Raw genomic sequence first — 24,024 nt, 5'->3', positions numbered from 1 at the left:
CCTCAGCTCTGTGGGCCCGGTGTGCTCCTGCGGACTGTTATTATTATGAAAGACATTTGTAAACATCTCCAGAGGCAGCGGATGGGACGCTGTTAGTTAGGGGCTGCTGGGGTGCTTTTGCATGGCTCTGGCCCTTCAGAATCACCGGTGTCCCATAGCTGCTATTTTGTGGTGGTATTTTTTCTATTAGATATAACATGAGGGGGGAAATTTGAGGTGTAGCACTTTAACACAGAAAATTTGATTGCATTAATGTAAAAACACCCCATTATCAGTGGTGGAAGTAATGTAGTGTTTCCATTTTATGCCACTTTTTACTTCTCAACTACAGTGGGAAATATTCCACTTTGCACTACTAATTTATTCTCCTCCACTACATTTATTTGATGACTATAATTATTTTTCATTAAGATTTTACATACAAATCAAAATCACCTTATAAAATATGATGCATTATTATAGATGAAACTACTAAATTAGCTTCACCTCAACCAGCTGCAGCATTTAAAATACTGCTTAATAATGCATCAATAATAATGATACAATACTACATTAAATGTAGCTATAATACTCTGAAAGGGGCTATTTTGCATGAGTAATTTTAGTTTTGATCATTTAAGAACATTTTGTTGATAATACTTTTTATAGTACTTTTATATTTTGTTGATAATACTTTTTTTAATAGTTATTTTACTTTAAAATTTTTGAATTCAGGACTTTTACATTGTGGCATTGCTACTTTTACTCCAGTAAAGGATCTGACTACCTCTTCCATTGCTGTTCATTTCAAGTAAAACACATTCATAATCATTTTTACTCAAGCAGAGTAACAGAACATTAAAATGTCTGTATGTCAAAAATAAAAAAGTATTCATTAGATGGTGTTTTGTGATGTATGTAAAGTATGTAAGTAACTGGTAATAGCTGGCAGATAAATGTAGTGGAGTAAAAAGTGAATGATTTACCTGTGAAATGTAATGGAGTAGAAGTATAAAGTAGCATAAATTAGAAATACTCAAGTGAAGTACATATGTACCTCAACATTATACTTTAGGGCAGTACTCAAGTAAATGTACTTAGTTACTTTCAACCACTGATGGTATGTAAACGTATCTTAAACTGCTTCATTAATATTATGTTCATTTTGTTTTATGATTGTTGATAACCTTCATAACATGTCATAGTAGGGAAAGCACGGTGTAAATTGTGAAAGGAATCATGGCTGAATTCTCTTTGGCTGCTTCAGTTTTCCTGATAGTTGTCCTGATATTGTGCCTGCTGACTCACTGTCTGTCATGGTTTACTGGAGCCATCATTAGTGTTATTAGTAACACCTGTGCTGTTCCCACAATGACAAGTCAAAAAGTCTGCTGTGAGACAGACTCATTAGTTTACTTGAACACATTCTCATAGTGGTCCATATGAAAAGCACATATTGTGTGGTGACTTCTACATAAATTGGCTGCTCCATTTTGCATAATATCCTTATAAATTTGTATTTTTTTGTATATTAACTACCAAAATCTTATGAGACATGTTTAGTTGGTTTTTGGGGGGTTATGTTTAGTGTACATTCACATAATAATGATTATAAAAATAGTACCAACTGTCACTCTGTTCTTCAACAAGATCTGATCAATCACCAAATTATGAAAAAAATACCATACAAAGCCTTTACAGCAGCACAGACCATGGGACGTTTAAACCTCACTGAAACCTTTACAGTGCTAAAAGAGAATATTTTTATTTCCTTAAAGAAAAGTGACCCATCACACCTCCACATCTGGAGAGGAGACTGAAAAGTGCTGGGTGCTGATTCAAATGAATCACACAGAGAAAACAGATTTATAAAAGAAAAAAAAAGAAGAAGAATAAGTAGGACATTTGAATGTATCATCTGTAAAGTGAAAAATCTCTAAAATCTCAATTTGAAATGTTGTGTGTGGGTGGATAATTCCCCAAAGCCCATCTTCATCTGCGCCTAGCTGGTTGATTTTCACGCAGCCAGAAGGATTTGTCTCCAACCATGGAGCAGAAATAGAACGGGAAAGATACTCATCATGCTATTTTCTGGTTTGTTCTGATGGGACAGAAATGATCTTTTGAGATCAGAATAATATGTCACATCTTGCTCAAGAAAATGGATAAAGGCGACCAACACAAGGGGAACACATCAAATAGCTCTACATTTAATATAGATACTTTTTTTTTTAAATCATGCTTTGTAGAAAAAAAACATTGTTTGATTTTTCTACCAGCAGGATTTGAAATAAAAGAATGGAGGCAACAAGGGAGTCCATGGAGCACAATTGAGGGGGAAAAAAGTAGGACAGAACTTCTCAGTCTAGTTGTAAGGTTTTTCAGGCAGAGTTAACTTTGCCTTATCCATAAATCTGAAAATATATACTGTAATTTTCTATCACAAAGTCAGCGTAATTCTGTCTTTCTAACATTCAAGCAGATATTTTTGCAGCTTGATCCTGAAACTCTGACAGAGAAAAATGTCTCTTCCAGGTCCTTTCTCTACTCTAATCTCTGGACATTCCCACAATCCCCACGGCCAGAGCTCAGACTGGAAAAGTGACATTAGACTGCTCAGTGCAGGTACTAATGTGAGGATTAAGCAGAGATTAACAAGCTCTTCTTAATTCCATTAAGAGTAACTGCTCTGTGTAAAAGCCTATATGCTCGGCCAGTGGAGATGGTCCAACAGCCAGTACATCAAAATATGATAATTTAAGACTATAACAACAAATGCTGATATATTAACATCTTTCATTATTAAAACAAATGTAAAAACAATATACTGTGTATATAAAATGGTCAGGTTTCATATTTATTGTAAAATGTGTGTATTTTGTGCATAAAAAGGTTGCAGTGCATTGATATTCAGTCCATAATAGAATTATAAAATTTACAAAAAAATATTTCACATTGACAGAATTGCACAGTATCAGCAGCATCCATCATCAGCCCCTCTCCAGTTGTTCAGATTGTTCGGTCCAGTGCAATTAAGCAAGGAAGGGAATGCTGGGAAGGTGGAGGATTTTGATCAAATGAAGCTGTGATGAAAAAAAAAAAGAGTCAAACATGGCAAAAGTTACAAGACCACATTAGAACAAATCAAAAACATGAAAATACACACAGAATACAGTAAAAAAAAAAAAAAGGCATTAATGGTACAATCACCTTATAACAGAAATTCACACCACTCAGAAATTATTGCTTCTATAGGATTATAAAGAACAGAATCCAAGTGTGATTTGACAGAATTATTGGAACTTTATAAGTGTTAGTGCCTGATAAGTTTGACACAAAAAGGTCAAACCCCCCAAATCATGTAAATGGAGCAGCTTTACTGTGCATAGTTTACCTCCTATAGAGCTCATTGACTGCATCCATAGTTATCTGTTAGTATTTTTATCTTATTCTCTTATTCAATTTGGATAAATTTGTCTGCATGTGGTTGGTTGAGTTTGTTTTTTTTCTGTTTCTTTTTCATTTTGTCCTTGTAAAACACTTTGTCTGTAAAAATCTCAGATTTTGATATGCTTTATTATTATTTTTATATTATAGTGTAGTTTGTATGATGGTGTGACAGGTCAACCAAATGTTATTCTTCAGAGTAGGGATTCTGGGTGAAAAAGAAAAAAGAAAAGAACCTTTTGATATAGAAAAATCACACAGAAGCAACATCCCAGAGTCAACTGCAACACCTTGTGCTATGTGCAAAAAGGTGTTGCAAACCAAGAACAGTGCGTTTGACGTCTTTGTCAAAAGCTTGATAAACACCCATTCTTCTGTGGTTGATTAGCATCTTTGTTATCTTATGTGTAGCTTTGAAAGATTGTTGTTCTGATAATCTGTGTACAGAGGCTCTACAGTGGTTTTTAACTCTTTATTAAGGGGGGGGAAATGAAAAACTTGAATGATAATAGTTTGTGTTGATCCATTTTGAACTTACATGTTATTGAGACATATTTCCTTGTGTATCACGATCCCTCAGACAGGGTCTTTATGCAAGCCTGGAAGGCATCTATCAGATCTTTACAGTTCTCTGCTCCTTTCTCTCTGACACTGAAACACAAAACCACATTTTACAATCTACACACATCACATCTCTACACATGAAGCTGAGTAACTCTCCACAGCATGTAACAAGATTTCACACCTGAGACATTGTATCTCCTGAAACTTCACAGAGGAATATCTCTCAACTGTGTCTACACATGTGCATCAGGGATTATTACAGCATAGCCTGATAATCATGCATTCCAACTCGAGCATCCACAGCTGCACTTATCTGCATCTAGTTGTGTACAAGAACATGAGTGAGTAATCTGTGCCGCAGCTCCGCTAACACTAATCACCACAGCACGTGGACATACACCAAATGTCTGTCGCTTCTTGCGTGCACGTAACATGAACCAACAGCCTGGAATGCGCAAGTCCTTTGCAATAGGTCATAGGTGTTGAAGCCTATTTTAAAACTCAGGTCTATTAATGCTTCTCAAGACATTTATGTTACTGTAAGAGCCCTCTGTAAATGTCATAGTGTACAGTAGAGAAGATTTGCTGGACGTTGTGAGCAAGTATTCTCCATGAACTCCAATTAGAACTAATTATCTCCCCACAAGTTGAGCCCAGATGACAAATTAATATGAATACGTCATATCCGATGCGTAGAATTCAATCAGCGACGGCTGAAAATGGCCAAAAGGATGTAATGGAAAGGGAATGGTATTTAGCGGGAACCCAAACAAAGTTAATGAATGTTCCTTGAGGGCACAAAGTTATGCAAAGACACTCTGTACAGACACGTACACTCACCAGAGACTGTCACATTGGTTGGAGCGAAATTGATATTATAAGTACATGTATATTTGGAGTTTCAACATCTAAAATTTTACATCACTCCCGTCAAAACTCACCATTTGTCAACGTCCTCTTTGATGACCTGGCATGGCGCTGGCACTGCTTCGTTAGAGTCTGGCATTTTGACAGAGGAGCTGGGGTTTTGTGGAGGTCCGCTGCTGCAATGGCTGTAAGTCAAGTATGGTTACAGATTGGTTACAGAGATGGAGGGAAAGACGGTAGAGTAGGGAGGGAGGGAGGGAGGGAGGAAGGGAGGGATGAGGCATGACAGTGACCATGTATGATGAACTGGGACAAGTCAAAGAATCTGGTAGGAATTAATCAGATGCAAGAGATTACTCAGGAGGAACCCAGTTTGATTTCAAAGTACAAGTGTTATTATTTATTGAAATATGTCTGTTCTTTCTTTTGTTCCCCCTTTTCTCTGTCCTATTTATGTACATCCACCTATATAATTTAGGGATTCTTAAATTCTTTCATCCCTGTCCTTTGTTTTATTGTCTTTCCAATGAATATGCAGATAGCTGACCTTTGAGTCAACTATTATGCATTACAAAGACCTCATAATGCATCTAAAATAGTCACTACAGGGGAGCTGGCAGAGAGCCTTTTCCTGAAAAGAGACTGGAGAGCGTGATTTTGTTGTTACATTGTTTTGTTGGCTTAAGAGGTCGAGCTGTAGCATTTGTTTAACCAATTGATGCAACTAATAGTCTGAAAATAACCCAGAGTTCTGAGATTTTTAAAGATAAAAATAAAAGCAGATGTGGGCAGCATTAGAGTTTAATCCCACACGTTTGTTTCTTATTTTTAACATTCAACTCGTCCTGACCTAATTGTGTAGTTACACCCATATACACACTGACACGCTGTATTAGAGCATTCTGAGGTTTATCAGACATTGGGTTATTTTTTTGTCCCACTAAAGCTTTTCTGTCATGTCATTAGTAAACATCTGCTGGTTCATTTACATGCATGTATCTTTTTTTTTTTTAATGAAGACAAAAAGCTGTAAATTACTGCACTACTATCATATAATTGCAGGACTTTAGATGAATAGGCACTTAATTTTCTTTACACATAATGTGGAACATTTACCTAATTCTGGACGCATCAAGAGAATATCAATATTTTTCCACAGAAAATCACTTTAAATATCTGTGAATCAGAATATGTACCAAAAACCGAGAAAACTTATAAAAACATCCTCTGCTGTTAATTTCAAGAAAGTAAATAATGAAAATATTGTGGACATTTATAGAGACAAGAATAACAATCATTTAAAGAGTGAAACTACAGCAGATCAGAAAAATGACAACATCTATTGTATCCTGTTTAATGATTATATTGTATATTCAACAGAAAACTGGAGAAAAACTCCCAACAGTGAAATACTCCCAATAGAGTATGTAAGATAATAATTAATTTACAACTACTTTCATTTTTTAAGATGGCAGTCTCAAGAAGAGCCCCATTATTTTGTGAAAACATGCAGTAATTAGATTAACGTTACCTTAAGTTGAGCCAAGATTTAGATAGATTTTAAATGTATATATTTGAGTAAAGTTTGCCTGAATCAACAAAACATGACACTGCATCACTTTAGTCAACAGTCACCGCTCATTTATGATGACTCAAAGATATGAGTTGATCCAGACACTAAAGTATTTTGGATATTTTAGTCATCATAATACAGGAAGTACAGATGAGATGTATCCACTGTGTGCTATAGAAATGATAGGCTGCATGATACTGACACTATGTCTATAGGTAGTTCAAATCAATAAAATGTTGTCATTGCTGATTTTTAAAATATATTTTAGTTACAATATTTAACCAGGAGAGGGCAACAAATGCTCATAAACTCTACACAATGCTGAATATCTGGACAAATTCTAGTGTGATTTATTATTTCCTGTAAACAAAAGAATTACATTTATATTATTACACTTATTATCACTAACTAGTTTAAATGTCCGTTTGTTCATCTGTTTTGACATTTTTCCAATTACCTAATTTTCTAATACCAATTGTCCTGGGTGCTTTGTGTAATGGAAGATAAAGATATGATGATATGATGGTCAGGTCAGAAAGAGTTTCTCAAAAAATAAAGTAAAATAAAATAAAAATCTTTGTCAGACCCAGTGTCAAATCACCAAAAATATGATATATGTGCAAAAGCAAAGCACTGCCTCTCTCTCCTCCTTTATTATGACCATAAAAATCCAGTGTGCCATCTGCTGGCGTACAAATCAAGTGCATGTGGGGTCTGGCAGACAGGTTGTCCTAATAATAAAATTAGCAGTGGTCAGTTTGAAAGCAGATTTTGGTATCTTTTAAGAATTTGGCATATGTGAAAGAAGAAACCTCCAGTCTCATAGTGGTATACCATTGATTCTAGTGAAACTGCATCTTTTTTAATCAATCAAGCATCTGATTGGAGGCAGGAAACGCCACATTCTCCCAAAACAGGCCTCACAATTTAGATGTGAATGTGCAAAGTGGTTGCAGAAGGCCTGTATAAATCTGGTTATTGCTGGAAATATGTTACTCCAATGTGTCTCAGCCAATCGCATCGTTCAGGATAAACAGCTGACTGTTTTTTGTTTTTTTTTGTTTTGTTCTTGTTGTAAAAATGTAGTCTTAAAAAAACAGAGTTAGCCTAACAATAAGATGAAAATGTGGAACAACATGTAAGGCAGGTTGGCAGACTCAGGGTCCGGTGAATGGAGGTCACCGCAGACACAGAGTGAGTCTCAGCGCTGAGAGAGAGAGGGAGGACGGACAGCGGCCAGCCGCCTTCAAAAATGGCGTCTCCGGAGGAAAATGAGTGAAAAATATTAAAACGCGGCCTGCTTTCTTTATACTTCCTCGTTCATTTTGTTTTTTGTTTTTTTCATACTCTGGCTGCATTTGCTCCAGCGTGAGCAGAGCCGTCGTTGCTTTTTCTTCAGTGGCCGGAGAAAGCAGAAAAATGGGGAGCTAAGTTAGCATTTGTGGACATAAAGGCAGCCCTGTTATATTTTGATGCGTCGTTGCTGACAGCTAGCATCTGCTGCTAGCTTTTACAGCTCTGCTCCGGAGGGGGGGTGGGAACGATTTGCATGCAAAGAGGGAGTGAGAGAGAGAGAGAGAAAAAAAAAAGATTTTGAAATTGGGGATTTCTTTGCTCTGTCTATGGGGAATGATTGCGACCAACGTGGCCTGTCGATTGCAATCTTTTCTAGCGCTAGCAGCATAGCAAAAACTAGCCTAAAGAAAGGGGAGGAGAGACGGAGGAAAAAGGACGCATTCAAATCAAATGTTTATCAGCATTTCGCCCCATCACCGGCCAAACCCGCGGCATCTTCATCATGACCGCCACTGATTTTGGAGTAAATCTGCATTCGTGGAAATGATAAACGTGAGAGGCGAAGGAAAAGGAGAAAGACTGGCTTTTTTTGGAGGTGGTTGGATTATAACCCCGTAGACCCCCCTCTTTTTTTCATCCAGCTTTCTCCTCCTCCCCTCCATTTCTCTTTCAATATGCTGTTTTCCACTCCTGAGGACTTGCTTATGAAACCGGGGAAAATAGCCTGAAACCGAGCACGGGAAAGACTGGATTTTTTTCCGTAATCTGCTCTGCGACTTTCTTGTTGCTTTCGTCCCCATCGCACACATTATACGCCACATAAATGGATAGAAATTACCCGGGAACAGGATTTGGCGATTTGGGCGCTGGAGCAGGATGGAGTTACGAGAGATCGGCAAAAGCAAGGTATGCATTGGATTCAGACAATGTGCATGCATCACTTGGTACTTTGCAGGGCACGGTGTGACCCCATGTAAACAAATTGTCGCCATTGGCTTCATACATAGTGGCATGCCTTGCCATTATGTGTAGTGCATTGTCATCCAAACAGTTGCATAGTAATAATATTATAAGCAGGAATCGAGCAGTGTGCGTGTCGTGGGGGTGGGCGGGGTAGAGAAAGGAAAGGTTGGGGATATGAATTGATTGTGATTGACAGACCGGGGTTTTTAGGTAGACCTGGCGGTGTGGAGGAGGTGGGGGTATGTCTGGAGCATCCATAGGAATTATTGTTCCCTGTGTGCATGCAGGCCTGGACACAGACCCTGATAGATACATTTTTGATAGGAACTGTGAGGAGTGCAGACGCAGCAAACCCCTCACAGCAGCCCCCTGACAGACATCAACAAGAAGCATTGATACATTAACCAGGAAAATGCATTTAAGGAAACATATTAATTAGACATTGTAAATTATGTAGAAAATAAAAACCTTGAAGTAGGGTAGATGACATACCAAATCAAGCTTTCTGGTGCATTTTGCCCAAGTGTTATCTAGATAATTAGTGGTGGGTTTTGGATGGTTTATGGTCATTTGCATAATGAAATGTTGCCATTTTCCCACCACATCCTACTTGCAATTTGCTGTTTGTCTAAAATAAATAAAATTTTAAAAAATGCCAGGGTGAATTTACCAGACGATGATGATGATGAAGATGTAAATTGCCTGGTCTGTGCAAGATAGCTCTGTGTTGTAGCTTCACGTTAGCATGAAAGCTAGCGTTGTAATGCATGGGAGTCAGTTGAGGCCTGTGCACGCAAGCATCACTGCCTCTTGTTTAGCTGCACATATTTGAGATATTTTGACCCAGAGGTAGCTGCCCGGCTATACTCGAAAGCCACTATGTTCCTTTGGGATGTGATATTTGGTTAAAGAAACCTGCTTAGTTGTTGCTATTTGCATGCAGCTTAGCATGCATTTGCGTCGACTTGCACCATCCAGCTGTTAGCTACATCAACATAATCAGTGCCAGCAGATAAATTAATCGTTTGTCTTTGCTATTAATCTAGATTTATATGTATGTATTTTCCACTCGGTCTGAATCTGCACATCGGTCACCTGTGGTTTATTTACACATAAAATACCGACCTTGCACTTTGGGCCTAGTCTCTGCATTTCTACCTTAGCTGCTGTGCATTGCTGCTAGGCGGTGCTACCAGCAGCCACAAATGCTAGCATGTTATCTGGCCAGCCAGCCACGCATTTCAGCTGTCTTTTGTAAAGCAAAGTTCTGCAGCTGGCTCGTCTTCAACCTTGAATAAGAAGCTTATTTAGTTTGTAAATTTTTAAATTGTGTCATTGTTGGGTCTCGTGGATCCATTATAATAATTGCTAATTAGCTATCCCATTATTTTGGCATGATCACTTAAATTGCTGATTGACAAATTTGCATCTACTGTAAAACTTAGGTGTAATACTTAAGTTTGTAATTCTGTCACTAACATTTCATTTATATATTTATAGGATGCATTTTCCTTCCATCTTAGATCAGATATGAACTAGACTAATGGTTGATTTTGATTTTCACAGGTATGCAACTGTTGAGTTGCTTGAAGTTAAAATGGAAACTAAAATGATGAACAGCTTCAAGTTGACTTTGGATTTTTAATTGTAGAACAATTAAATAACATGAGGTTTTGTTTATTATACCAGTGACCCAAACCTAGGATGTCTTTTCTCAGGGGTCACATTTAAGGGACAGATGAGGTTTATGTAAATGTTCTCTGAAATTAATGACACTTCACAATCCCCCGCTCCCCTTCCTCCCCAGTCTTGTATATGGGAGTTCCAGATCATCCCACCCTGAGTCTGAGCTCCTTCACCGACAAGCCTACGCCACCCCACACCCTCTGCAGGGTTATGCCACCAATCACCACCCAGGGAGCTCTGGCCAAGGCGGAGCTTGGGGAGCAGCTGGACGGAGTCTGGGTGAGATAAATGTCATACCTTCCATGTCACCACCATAAGGGGCCCCGGCAATGAATTATTGTGTCTGTCCAAGCAGGCCCTGGTAGAGAATTGTCATTGAAAAATGTGCACAGCATAGCTCAATTTAGTTGAAGCCCAATATGTTAGAGGCTGATTTCAGAGAAAAGCCTGTAGTCACAGCACTCATTCTCATTCCAATGTCTTGATGTACTTAGAGGTTCACTTAGAACTACTGACATTCTGAGTCAGTATGTGTGACAACGGCCTCTGCAAATCAGCTTTGATATATTTGAGAATAAATCTAGATTAAAAAATGCTTTAATTTATATATTTTTTCTGATTACCTATTACGCCTCCATCTACATGTGTGCAACTACCTATTAATAATTACATTCTTGATCAATTAATCAATTTTCATGGTTCTGTCTTTCCTCCTCAAAGGTCTGTCGGGGCTCTTCGACACTGGCCTGCACCATGCCAGCCCCTCTGCCCCCGATGCCTCTGTGATGAATCTGATCTCAGCCCTGGAGTCCCGGGGTCCCCAGCCTCCGCCCTCAGCCTCCTCCCTTCTCTCCCAGTTCCGCACGCCATCCTGGCAGACAGGTGGGGCTCTGTTAGATCTTCCTTCATGTGTTGACATTCAGGCCCCACTGTCAATATGACATTTAAAAGAACCTGCCAATGTTTGGCTGCATTATCATTCGTCTGACATTATTCTGTGAGCATTTTCATTTAAAATGTAAGCATTTTTTGCTGTACATGTTGATGGTCTTACACTCTAATGTGAGAAGTTATTATGTTATTAACAAATGAGTATTTTCTTGTTTTCATTAAATTGATAACTTGTTGAATACTAAATATTTTGCCATTTGTCTCCTTTTCCTAACAGCGATGCACACGCCTGCTCCTCCAGAACTATTCATCTCTGGAGCCCTTCCTGGTTCTGGCTCCTTCCCCTCCTCCTCAGCTCTCTCAGCCTATCAGCACCCAGCATCCTTTTCCAGTCGCTCTTTCCCCACTGCCTCCCTTTCCCTCCAGGATACGCCCACGTTTAGCCCCACATCCAATGGCCTGCTCTCCCCACATGACCCCCTACTACACATCAAGGCTCCTTCCCAGTCTAGCCTGGGTTTTGATAGACTCCTGTCCTCGCAGGGTGCTGCTGCAGCTGCCTATAGGGGCAGCCAAGATCCCACGGGTGCCACATCAGCCCAGGCGTCCTCTGCCAGGCATCTGCAGTCCCACCAGTTCAACCTGCTGTCATCACAGCTCCAGGACCAGTCCTCCCAGCTATACAACGCCTCCGTCTTCTCCTCAGCCCAGCCCCAGCCTCAGTCCCAGTCCCAGTCCAACTCTGCTCAGGAGCGGGCTGTGCCCCGGCAGGACAGCGTCATCAAGCACTATCAGCGGCCCACGCCTGCCCAGTCGCAACTCTCGTCCTCTGCTGCCCACTCCCTCCAGCACTACCTCAGCTGTGGAGGGGCGGGATACCAGCAGATAGCCACCCATCACAGACATGCTGGCCTTTCTTGCAGCCCGCTGGGTGACCAGAGCCCCTCATCTGACCATAAGGCCACCTCTCGCACTGAGCAGTATCGGCCAATTATTCAGCCTCCCTATTCTTCATCCTCCTCCTCCTCTTCTTCTTCAGCCGGGAAAGGTACCAAAAGCAGCTCCAGCAGCGGCTACTCTTCTGCCAGTTCAGCGTCATCATCAAGAACTCCTCACACACCCCCTTCTGCTTCCTCTACCTCCTCTTCTTCCTCCTCTTCTTCTGCCACCTCTGGGGCTCATCCTTCAAACTCAATCCCCACCTCCAGCTCCACCGCAGCCCCTTCCAGGCAGCAGCCACCCCCTCAGCCAGCTCCACCCCCTCCGGCCCCTCAGCAGCAGCAGCCCCCTCCCACCTCCACCTCAGCCCCTCAGTCTCTCCCCAAATCCTGCCTCTCAGGCTATGGTTCTCCTGTGCCCCCAGTGAAAACCCCCACCTCTGCTCTTACTGGCCAGACCCCACCCCAGCAGCAGACCCAGTCATATTCCCCCAATCAACCCCCCACTTCCCACCTGGCTCAGTCCTACGGAGGCTTCAGTTCCCCACAAGCCCAGGACCTGAGCTCAGGTACTGGTGGGAAAGGTTATGGGAGTTTAGGAGGGCGAAGTCAGTCGTACTCCACTGATATATATGGAGCTGATTCTGCGTATGGATCACTTCCATCCTCTCTGGGTGGAGCTGGAAGCCCTTCACTAGGCTACGGAGCCCCAGGTCATTCCCCAGCCCTTTTAAGATCAAGTGGTTCATCAGGTAGTGGAGCATCAGGGGGAGGAAGCAGCAGTGGTACAGGAAGTGGAAACTCTGGGTCAGGAGGAGGAGCGGGAAATAGTATGACCAATGAGAGAGGTGGAGGAGGTAGTGGAGGAGGGTCTTATCATATTCCAGACTCTAGCCCCTCCCCTTCAGGCAACTCAGGCATTATCCGTCCAGGGTTGCACTCGCCAGTGCCCACCTGCCCCACACAGTCTCCAGGAGGTGCTGGTTCTAATAAATACATTTCCTCAGTTCTCTCCCCCACCTTCCTAGCCTCCCCACAGGGATATCCCGACACCAGAGGCCCCAGTTCCCAACCTCAGTCCTACCATTCCACCTCCTCCAAAACAAAAGCTGACACTTCCATGCTAGGAGTTGGCTCTCAGAGATCCCAAGAAGAAGTAGATGATGATGATGAGTTCTTGATCCAGCACCTGCTGCAAGCCCAAGCAAGTCCTGGTCCTCAGGCTGCCCATCACCATCCTCAACAGTCACAACAGACATCCCAACAAACACAGCCTCAGCCCCAGTCAGTGCCACCAACCACCGATGCAGGCAAAGGGCTGAGCTATGATATGGGAAAGTCCTCTGAGGAAAGGTACCACCCTCAAAGTGTCATACGTACCCACAGTGCCACATCCTCTGCTGGAGTAGGTAATGCAGGGTCTGGAGGGTCCATCCCAGGGCTCGAAAATCAGCTGGAGATGTCACTAAAGAAACAACAGCAACAACATCAACAACAACACCATCATCAACAGCAACAACAGCAGCAAAGGAACGAGAGATCTGTTGGAAGCAGCAGGAGCAGTGGAGGGCGAGGCAGTGCTGAACAAGTGCATTCCCACCTCCATCACCATGACAACTTAGGCTCGGTAGTTCACTATGGGCGGGGTGACCCATACACACAACACTCCCTTGCTCCCCAACACTCGTCACATAGTCAACACGTGTCCTCACACTCACAGATACCGTCCCGCACCCAAATGGAACTCCAAAAGAAGCCACAGGAGCGTGCAGAAATCCCTTACGCTCGGAAAACGCCAGAAGTCCAGCAACAGCATTCCCAGTCTCAAGCTGCTGGCTCCCTCATGGACTCCCCCACTGATCAATCCCGCCAGCCACCACACCTGCTCCAGTCAGTGCTGTCCCACACAACCCGCAACAAACTGGAGCCTCATCAACAGCATCACAAGATGGACTCTCACCAACAACATCAACAACAGCACCACAAGATGGACTCTCATCGGCAACACCAACCACATCAGCAACACCCGAAAATGGACTCCCACCCTCAGCATCAACAGCACCAGAAGATGGACACCCATCAGCATCAGCAACACCATAAAATTGATTCTCACTCACAGCATCAACAGCACCATAAAATGGACTCTCATCCCCAACAGCAACAGCACTCCATCAGCCAACAGCAAGCTGTAATGGACAGTGCTGGTGGGAGACTTGGCTCAAGTAAACATCAGGCTCAGTCTCAGTCCCAAACTACCCAGCTCCAGCTCCAACTCCAGTCCCAGGCTTTGGAGGTGGCAGCAGCTCATTACAACCATGGGCCCCCTACACATCCGCACGAGCAAAGCCAGGTTAAACAAAGCTCAGTGGTCTCTTCTTTGGACATGCTGGAGCGCTCTCTTTCTCAGACCTCTAGCACAGACGTAGCTGTTGCAGAGGACAGACGTGGTGGAGGAGGTAGTGGGGGAAGGAGCGGAGCTAACAATGAGCGCCTCAGACAGCAACAGCAGGAGCAGCAGCAGAGGCAGCATCCATCCCACCATCAGCCACAGCAAAGCCACCACTCACAGCAACACTCCGCCTCTGAACTCCACTCCTTCCTCTCCGAGCCTGACATCGGTTTGTCCACTCCCTCTCACATGCACCATCTTTCACAGCACCACCCACAGCAACAGCAACAACAACAACACCCCAGCTCTCAGCACCAACAAACCCATTCTCACCACCCTCACACCCAAGCCCACCCTCAGCCACAGACCCCACACCCTCACCATATACCCCCACCTTCTGCCTCAGCCCACTCACAGCCTCAGCCTGACCCTCAGCAGCCACTCTCATCCCAGCTCACCCCTCAGCAGAGCCAGCTGGACCAACAGCGCTCAGAGCAGCACCAGTTTGACACAGTCAGCCCAGTGGAGAAAGCAGACCAGAATCAACAAAGTAACCGCTTTGTGCCCCTAACGTCCATCTGCTTCCCCGACTCCCTCCTTCAGGATGAGGACCGCTCCTTTTTTCCAGGAATGGAAGACATGTTTTGTGCAGATGACTACAAGTCAAGCTGTGCCGGTGGTGGAGGACCAGGGCAGGAGGAGATGAATGAAAGCCACACTGGGCAAGAGGGAATGGATTCCATGAAAGCTGGACAGAGTGGAGGTGGAGCAGGGGGAAGTAGTGGAGCTAGCTATGACATAATGGGTCACCACGGTGGAGATCAGGGTTATGAGCAGTACTGTCATGGCCTGGAAGAACCCAGCAACAACACCATGACTCTGGACCTAGACTCCCTTAAAACCCATGAGCTGCCTTCCACTGTCAACACTGAACAGCTTGGTTTGATTCAGTCCCAGGCCCCAGCTATGGGTATGGGCTCCAATAATGCTGGCCCTAACAATTCTGGAGCTAAACTGTCCGCTGGGCCTGGAGGAACTAGTGCGGGAGCGGGTTCTGGAGGCCTCCAGTCTCCCATTTTCTGCTCATCTCGTCCCAAGAAGCTCCTCAAGTCTAGTTCTTTCCACCTTTTAAAGGAGCGCCGGGACCCCAACACACTGCCTAAGAAAAGTTACGCTCAAGAATACGAGTTTGAAGATGATGAGGATAAAGCCGACCAGCCAGCTGACATTCGGTTGAACAGCCGGAGGCTCCCAGACCTTCTGCCAGACTTGGTATCCAGCTGCAGAAAGGGAGGAGGAGGCAGTGGATCTCTCAGCCCTTTGATGGGTGACATTGACTTCTACCACTCCTCAGGCTACTCATCTATGGGTTCACACTCTCTCCTGCCTCAGGAAGGCCCCAAGAAGAGGGGCCGAAAGCCCACTAGGCCTAAGAGAGAAGGTCCCCCTAGGCCTAGAGGCAGGCCTCGCATCCGCCCTATGCCTGAGCCCTACACCCCACGAGGAATGATGGGGGAAATGGGTGGAACAACGGTAGGAGGGGGAGGGGGATTCAGTGTGGAGGGGCGAGGTAGGGGCAGGGGCCGTGGAAGCCGAGGTAGAGGAGGGAGGAGGGAGGATATGTACATGGAAATGAGCGGGAAAGAGCAGGAGCAGATGCACCACCATCATCTCCATCAGCAGCAGTCACAGCAGCTTCAACACCAGCCCCAACAGCAACATGAGCCTATTCCACCTTTGAAGGTCAGTGCCATTCTGTCTAGAAAAGGGAATTTTTAAACAACTTCATTTAAGTACATGCAATCCAAATCAGTGTGAAAAACCAGCCTAAAATTGGTAAGATGGTTAGCCTTTACAAAAACAAAAATGAAGGATGTGGTTCACAAATGGGCCCCATCTTTGAATTAGTGAGGATCTTCTTGTGTGGTTGAAAGGAGAGGCCACAAATACGTGCAGATTTTGGAGTTTGTGTGATCTGAGTATAGCTGCTACTTACTATGGTCACATACAGTAACAGTCAAAAGTTTAGACACACTTTCCTATTCCCTTGAATGAGAAAGTGTATCCAAACAATCTCTTTCTTTTGTTTTTTGTCTCTGTTTCTTGCTCCCTCCCTTGCTATTTATTTTTTTCATTTTTACAATTAGGGTTAGGCTCAGATAGCATAAATAAATAAATGTATAATATATGATCTATAAGTCGAGTACATTCAGGAAAAAACACTTAAAATCTTACTGTTTTCTTCTTTTCTTTTAGATCAAGTTACCGATTGGTACCCTGTCCTCCTCGGATGCCTTGCTGAGGACGGACTCTTTGTCTGGCACAGACCCTGCTTTGTCAGACGGCTCAGTGGGCTCAGCTCCCTCACTTGGTTTAAGCCCCGGACCTCCTTGCAGCACTGAAAGCAACAGGAGTCAGGACAAGAACAAACATAAAAGCCAGATGATGAGTGAAGGAGTGGATGAAGAAGGGCTGGAGGAAAGGGTAAGAGCTAGAGAATTGTATTCCTTGCTGTGTTAAATGGAGAAAATGAATGTATTAAGCAGAAACTAAACAAGTTTCATTAAAACTTATTGCTGTTTAATTGTGGTATTGAGCTGAGTAAAAGTCCCTCTCTCCTTTGTGTCTCTCCTAGGGTGATGAGAAGGACTCTGAGTCCAAGGCCGGCTTCGTTGCTTCATTCTTGGACTTCCTAAAGACCGGGAAGAGACCTCCGGGCTTGGACATCTCACCAGGAATGGAACATGACAATGGTGAAACCTCACCCTGTAAATCCGGGGGACTGCGCCCGCTGTCTCCTGCACCTCCTCCTCCACCACCACCACCTCCGTTCGGGGACGGTGAAGGGAACGGGGGTCTGGCTCTGGGCAACTGCCCCAGCCCCAAGCGCGTGGAGGACGAGCTGAAGAGGAACCTGGAGACTTTGCCGTCATTCTCCTCCGATGAGGAGGACTCAGTCGGAAAGAACCAGGACCTCCAGAAGAGCATCTCCTCAGCCATTTCTGCTCTGTACGACACTCCTCAGCTAACATCTAACATCCAACCCCCGCTACCTCCTCCACCTCCCCAGCCTCAGCCAACGCAGGCCCCTCTTACACCCACGCTGCAGCCCCCGACGCTTAGCCCTCAGCCCGCCATGCATACACCCCACGCCCAACCCCAGTCCAACGAACCTGACGTGCTCCAGCCGGAAGACGGAGACATGGATGAGAACAAGGAGGAGGAGAACGAGGAGGAGAGGAGCACAGGAGAGGATGGAGAGAGTGATATGACAGAGGAGAGAGAACCACAGCTGGAAACTCTGGGTGCTCCTAAGCTTGAAAGTAAGGCCGGCTTTTTATTTATCTTGCATCCCATTGATTTTCTGCAGCTCAGCTTGAGAAAATTAAGATTTTTTTTTTTTCTACTCAGGCTGAGCTATTACTGTACTTCTAGTCCAATACAATGTCCCATTATGTTTTTGTTCAAAATAATTAGATTAAATTCTTGTGGCTGTATTAATATAGTGGTACATCGATCTGTAAAATTGACCCGAAACTTAATCTCTTTCCTTCCAGTGTCCCTCCCTGAGATCCCTCCAGCGCCAGCAACCCCCGAGCCTCCCTCTGCCCCTCCCTCTCCTGCCTCATCCTCCTCTCCCTCTCATTCCCCCCTCCCTCCCCTCTCGCTCCCCTCACCCCTGCCTCAACCAGAGGAACAACTGGAGAGTTCCCAGCCTTCGAGCCCCGTCGCTCCCACATCCCCGTCTCCGTCACCTCCCCCGTCTGCCACTCTCCCTCCACCCGCCACCACTCCTCCTCCTCCTCCTCCACCTCCTCCCCCTCCCCCTCCGACCTCCCCTCCTCCCCCGTCTTCAACTCAGAAGGAGGAGTCTCCCATGCCCTCTCCGGAGTCCCCTGCCTCTCCCGAAGAGCCCCCACCTCCCAAGATCACCTCCCTGCACTTGGCTCAGAAACAAGAAGACGCAGCCATCGTCGGAGAGAGCGAGGAGGATGAGAGCGAGAGTGGCGGGGAGGGCATCTTCAGAGAGAGGGATGAGTTTGTGGTGCGGGTGGAAGACATTCGAACTCTCAAGGTATTTGTGTGTGAATGTGTGGAAATGTGCTCTTAGTTGTGTGTGTGTGTTTGACAGTTAAAGGACCACAAAGAGATTTGTGAAACCAAAATATAAATATAATGTCTACTCATGTTAGATAAATACTCAATTATTTGTAGATTTTAGAACGAGCAATTCTATTGAACATGCTGGATGAAAATGAGGATGTATTTTGGTATGGCCCTCTTAAGCTGCAAACCTCAATCACCAGAGGAGTTATGAGTGATGCCAAAATTGGTGTCAGTACAGACCAAAAATGGTATAATCTAAGTTACTCATTCATGGGAAAATCACTTGGTGCTCCTTTTCAAATGAGTAAAATGCGTTGAGATTTGAATCCTTCAGTAGCTGCCAAAGAACAGACACATTTTATATTTACCTGTGTGTTATGTTTGGCCACAGCTGGCCCTGCAGACGGGCCGTGAGCCTCCACCCATCTGGAGAGTGCAGAAAGCCCTGCTGCAGAAGTTCAGCCCAGAGATCAAAGATGGGCAGAGACAGTTCTGCGCCACAAGCAACGTGAGTTCACCTCAAACCCTCAGTAGTCTAACCACATCGGTAAACACCCATATTGATTGTACACTTTTCACAGTACAGCATGCTATAAAGATACTGCAGTTTGTACTGTAGTATGTGCATATAAACACATAGATAAATTGACTCACACACACGTTATTGTCACATTATCATCAGTCAAAGTGAACAATATTGAACAATAAAATCTGTTTAATCTGTTTCTTGCTCAGTATCTTGGCTACTTTGGAGATGCCAAGAGGCGTTACCAGCGAATCTATGTCAAGTTTTTGGAGAATGTCAACAAGAAGGACTATGTCAGGGTCTGCTCTCGAAGACCTTGGCGCAGAGCCACACCTGCTCTCAGGTATCAGTACTTGCCACCCCAAAAGTCCTGTTGATTTAGTAGATTATCTTGCATGGATGAATGAATACCAGGCCTGGAATAGGGCTGTTTTAGAGCAGATCTCCTCAGTGTTTTTCTAAGGGCTGTTTATAAGTTTGTTTTTCTGTACATATACATTCTGTTAAACTCAGTTGTGTCCATCTCTAATACAATTTCTTCATGTACCTCAGACGCCAGTCCCTCCCCAGGATGGCTTCCCCTCCTGCTACCCAGGTGCCACAGAAAGCGGTGGAAAAAGAGGAGAGAGTGTCTCCACCCATCCAGCGCGAACAGCGGGAGAAAACGAGAACAACAACAACAAAAGAACAACGTGAGAAGAAGGAGGTTCCAGCCGTCGTGCCCAAAGCCAAGGAGAGGGAGAAAGACAGGGAGCCCGAGAAGGAGAAGCGAGTACAGCCGTCACAGGAGAAAGCGGAGAAACGGGCTGCCGCAGCGGAACGAGGAAGGGCGAGGGAGGAGAGGAAAGCGGTGGAGAGGAAGGAGAAGGAAAAGGCTGAGCGCCCTCCCAAATCTAAGCCGGCCAAAGTGAAGGCAGAGCCACCGCCCAAGAAGAGGAAGAAGTGGCTGAAGGAAGTACCCTCATCATCTGACTCAGACTCATCGGATGAAGCAGCTAGTGAGAATGAAAGTGAGATGCCATTTTGCTATTTAAAAAGTTAATCCCATTTAAATTTAGAAGCCGATCATAGCTTTTGTGTGGATGTCGCTTGTTCTGCCAGGCCATAATAACAAAGCTGTTTTGTTATTTATGCCATGTATGATGGTAAGAAAGTTGTTTTCTTGGAGGGTTTTCAACTCTGACTTTTATCCACTCCAGTGCCAGTGAAAGGCGGAGTGAACAACCGTGCCATGAGGGAGATGTTCAGGAGCTACGTGGAGATGCTGGTCAGCACAGCCCTGGACCCCGACATGATCCAAGCCCTGGAGGACACAGACGGTGAGAACTGCACACAGCTCACACTGCCTCCTCAGCAGATTTGCAATTTGAGCTTCCTTTTTAAAAGTACACTGACGTGTAGGAGACAGAAATAGAGTGAGAAGCTCAGATGCAGCCTGTATTGTGTGTTAGAACAGATCTCTAACCTAACCAGACCTTCCTGCCTGTCTGGTAGCATGTTTTCTGAGGCTTAAAATATCTGCATTGGAACAGTTGGATTGAGGAATTTTGATGGTATTTACAAAAATTCCCAAGCAGTTTGGCCAGGTTGAATAAACATCACCACCATTGACAAGCTGCCAAATTTCAGGTCAAGCCATCCAGCTGGACAAACTACCCTTATGATGCCAGGTGAAATGTTAGACTATTCTGTGGCTGCTTATTTAGATTAATATTTTAACTGTTTAAAGTAAGATAAACGAGGTGGGACAGGTTGTAAGGGAAACCCCAGGAATGCCGATAAGATCAGCAACCAGAAAGAGCTGCTTTGAATCTGTCCTTGGTATTAAAATGATTGACAGGTACATTTATGATGACTAATGTAACTTCCTTTACCGTGATTGGCCACCAGATGAGCTGTACCTCCCTCCTATGAGGAAGATTGACAGCATCCTCAGCGAACAGAAGAGGAGGTTGTTGAGGAGAGTTAGCATGAGCTCTCAGCACCAGGTAATCTGCCCTGAATGTACCAGCTTCTCTCTCTCTCTGTCCTTCATGATTTTAATAATATCTTTGATTTTCTTTTCCATTTTTATTTTCTTAATTTTCATTTGAACTCCTTGATTTCATTCAGTAGAATATAGACTACTAAATGACAAACTGGTGCGCCATTAAAAACAATCCTAAACCCGTTCATCATCAATTAAGCACAAATGGCAAACATTCACTACCAGTCTCTGAAATATGACGTTTTGCTGGGTTTTTTTATTATTTGTTTTTATTTCATGACTAGTTGGAATATGTTTAGGTTTTTGACCGTTGGTTGGACAAAACTAAAAATAATCAACTATCTCATTAGTATTGAAAATAATCGTGAGTTGCAGCTAATTTGTAATCACATTTATGCAGCTCAATCAAACTTGTTACATTTGTCTTTTGTATGAGTGTGTTTCTGACTTGTTCCCTCCGTTTTCTGCCTCGTCCTCAACAGGAGGTCCTGCATGCGTACCCCCAGATCATTGTAGACCCCCTGGATTCAGGAGTTGTGAGGGTGCGGCTCAGCGGCGACGCTTACAACCGCAAGACCCTCAACAGAGTCAAGAAGACCCTGCCTAAACCACAGGTAGCAGTGTGTGTGTGTGTGTGTGTTTATAGAGGGTCAGGAGTCATTGGAGGCCTTTTATAGTTTAATCAATAGCATTTTTAAAAATGTAATGATTATAAAATACTCAGCTAAGGAGTTCATACATTAACGGGACCTCTATGGACCATTGTAGTATATATTTAGCCTATGACCAGGTGATTCTCTGTGGTTTCTGAGTGAGAAAAATGAAGCAAAAAAAAAAAAATAGTACAAGCTGTTTCACTATGCAACAGGATGAGGAGAAAACATAGTGAAACCACTACAACAAAATTAACCATTTCTGTAAAAAGCTAAAAACAGTTAAAGGCTGGTAACAGATGGATCACTTGGGGGCAGAACGGGCAAAACAACATCAGTTTCCCCTGTAACACCTGCTGCAAGTTTCCACAACTGCTCCACTTTCACTCTGTCTTACACAAAACTTTCAGATTAATATGGACTGTGGTTTTAAGGATGTTTCTGATCAATTAAGCTTGTAAAATTGACCAAATCTTCATCTGATTTCCTTCTTTTAGGACCTTAAACTGTCAGGCGAGTCATATCGGATCTACAGTCTGTACCACTCCCTGCATCACTATAAGTACCACACCTTCTTACAGTGCAAGAAAGAGGTAAGCACGCACATTTCATCGTGTTTTCCTCAAATTTATGTTGAAGCACGATTGGCTACACAGAGCCAGCTTACATATTCTTTCCTTTTTAAGTGTGAAACCCCTGATTTCAGTCCCAGCGTCACAGTCTGTGTCTCTGTCCCCACTTTTCCAGACCAACACCATCGAACAGGCAGCTGAGGACCCGGGCCAAGAGGAAGTGGTGCAGCAGTGCATGGCCAACCAGAGCTGGCTGGACACCCTCTTCAGCTCCTTCATCGAGCTGCTCACACTCAGCACCAAAGCCTGAGTCGACCGCGGAGGGGGAGGGAAATTCATTAAAGCCGAGAGGATTAAAAAGACAAAGAAAAAAAACAAAAAAACTGAAAGAGATGGATCCCACTGTACAGCCCCCCCCCCCCTACAACCCTCTTCAAATCTCTGAGATCTGAGGATGAATTTCTGAGGATGAATTTTCAAGGCTCTTGACGGACACAAGGGGTCTGTTCATGTGACCTCAGACACTGGCCTCTTGTCTTTTTCTTGTTGTTGATCAATGACTAAAGAAATGTCTTACTTTGTGAGAAGGGGGGACCCCACCCAGATCAGGGGTCACCGGCGGGTCAAGAGAGAATTGACCGTCGGTGAAAAGGGAGAGACGAGAGGTGGAAGGACAAAAAAGGAGGAGCTGTAACGCCAAGTCAACGGAGGAGCCACTAACATCTTGTTAACTGTGTGTCATTAAGACAATAGTTCAAAGAGAAACTATTACCGCTTAGTTTTTACATAAATTATTTTTTTGAAAAGACTAACATCAGCTGTTGGCTTTTGAAAAGAATGGAAGAGGGTGAGAATGCTTTTTAAACTGCGTGTAGAGTGTGCCGTGAGCAGTGTGAACATGGACTCGTCCACGGACAGAAACATGAAACGTGTTAATAAACGCTCTCTCTGTCTCATCCTGTGCTACGTGAAAGGGGCAGCACCAGTCAGCTGTGTGATAATATATAAACACATTTTTATTATTTATATGAGGAGGTTTTTAACTTAAACTCTCACAAGCGCTGCGTTGCTGCCCTAACATTTTAAATACCTTTTTATTTTCCACAGGTTCAGTATACAATCGTAACCCACATATCCAAGTCGTCTTCCCCCTCTATATGAAAAGAACAGACGCTGAGACAGGAATAATGTATCAAATACAGTGGGTGTAAAATAACAACAAAAAAAAAAAACCAGAAGAAAAGGAAAAAAAAAGAAGAGAATGGGAAAATCTATTTGAAACTTTACATTGTTGTGCTTCAGTTCAATCATCAGTCATGCAGGTGCAAAGAAAAAGAAGTAAACTATCCGTTTCCCATGTGGGAAGAAGGAGTATAAATAAGTAATATTTAAAGAGGAAATAGTCATTTCATTTTTATCATTTTGATGTTTGTGCATACTATGACTTATTTTGAAAACAATCTAATTTTCCATAAAAAAGGAAAAAAAGGCGTGTAAATATTGTACAGTTCTTGATGAAATTCTTTGTCCTTCTGTACATTAACTCTCCTGTATTTGAGAAACAAATAAAATCTGCAAAGAACAAA

At 43.6% G+C, this 24,024-nt stretch overlaps 1 protein-coding gene and 1 long non-coding RNA gene across 4 annotated transcripts in view; one reads left to right on the top strand and one right to left on the bottom strand.

Annotated features, from left to right (window-relative positions):
- The window catches only part of prr12a (proline rich 12a), a 24,699-nt gene extending 675 nt beyond the window's left edge, over nucleotides 1-24,024 (top strand). The window contains exons 1-15 of one of the 2 annotated variants that reach the window (XM_042396573.1): nucleotides 5,105-8,632; nucleotides 10,497-10,654; nucleotides 11,096-11,257; nucleotides 11,544-16,336; nucleotides 16,850-17,077; nucleotides 17,229-17,916; nucleotides 18,151-18,668; nucleotides 19,092-19,208; nucleotides 19,436-19,569; nucleotides 19,779-20,236; nucleotides 20,426-20,545; nucleotides 21,117-21,214; nucleotides 21,696-21,827; nucleotides 22,364-22,459; nucleotides 22,614-24,024. In XM_042396573.1, coding sequence (XP_042252507.1) covers nucleotides 8,550-8,632; nucleotides 10,497-10,654; nucleotides 11,096-11,257; nucleotides 11,544-16,336; nucleotides 16,850-17,077; nucleotides 17,229-17,916; nucleotides 18,151-18,668; nucleotides 19,092-19,208; nucleotides 19,436-19,569; nucleotides 19,779-20,236; nucleotides 20,426-20,545; nucleotides 21,117-21,214; nucleotides 21,696-21,827; nucleotides 22,364-22,459; nucleotides 22,614-22,748 — 7,920 coding nt within the window. In that variant the 5' untranslated portion in view covers nucleotides 5,105-8,549 and the 3' untranslated portion in view covers nucleotides 22,749-24,024. Of the gene's footprint in view, nucleotides 1-5,104; nucleotides 8,633-10,496; nucleotides 10,655-11,095; nucleotides 11,258-11,543; nucleotides 16,337-16,849; nucleotides 17,078-17,228; nucleotides 17,917-18,150; nucleotides 18,669-19,091; nucleotides 19,209-19,435; nucleotides 19,570-19,778; nucleotides 20,237-20,425; nucleotides 20,546-21,116; nucleotides 21,215-21,695; nucleotides 21,828-22,363; nucleotides 22,460-22,613 lie in introns of those variants that run through there. The other variant, XM_042396574.1, reaches the window with a different exon arrangement.
- On the bottom strand, nucleotides 1,088-10,465 carry LOC121886534. Of its 2 annotated transcripts, none has more exons than XR_006092767.1 (4): nucleotides 9,815-10,465; nucleotides 4,932-5,042; nucleotides 3,965-4,077; nucleotides 1,088-3,062 (listed from the first exon to the last, which is right to left on the bottom strand). It is a non-coding gene; the product is annotated as an uncharacterized LOC121886534 (long non-coding RNA). The 2 variants fall into 2 exon arrangements; XR_006092766.1 differs by lacking the exon at nucleotides 9,815-10,465 and adding an exon at nucleotides 9,360-9,744 and having other exon boundaries at nucleotides 1,089-3,062.

Source organism: Thunnus maccoyii, chromosome 20 (assembly GCF_910596095.1).
Source record: "Thunnus maccoyii chromosome 20, fThuMac1.1, whole genome shotgun sequence".
NCBI classification, from domain to species: domain Eukaryota; kingdom Metazoa; phylum Chordata; class Actinopteri; order Scombriformes; family Scombridae; genus Thunnus; species Thunnus maccoyii.
The sequence above is the reverse complement of the archived record's forward strand: the minus strand, read 5'-3'. Positions and strand labels throughout refer to the sequence as shown.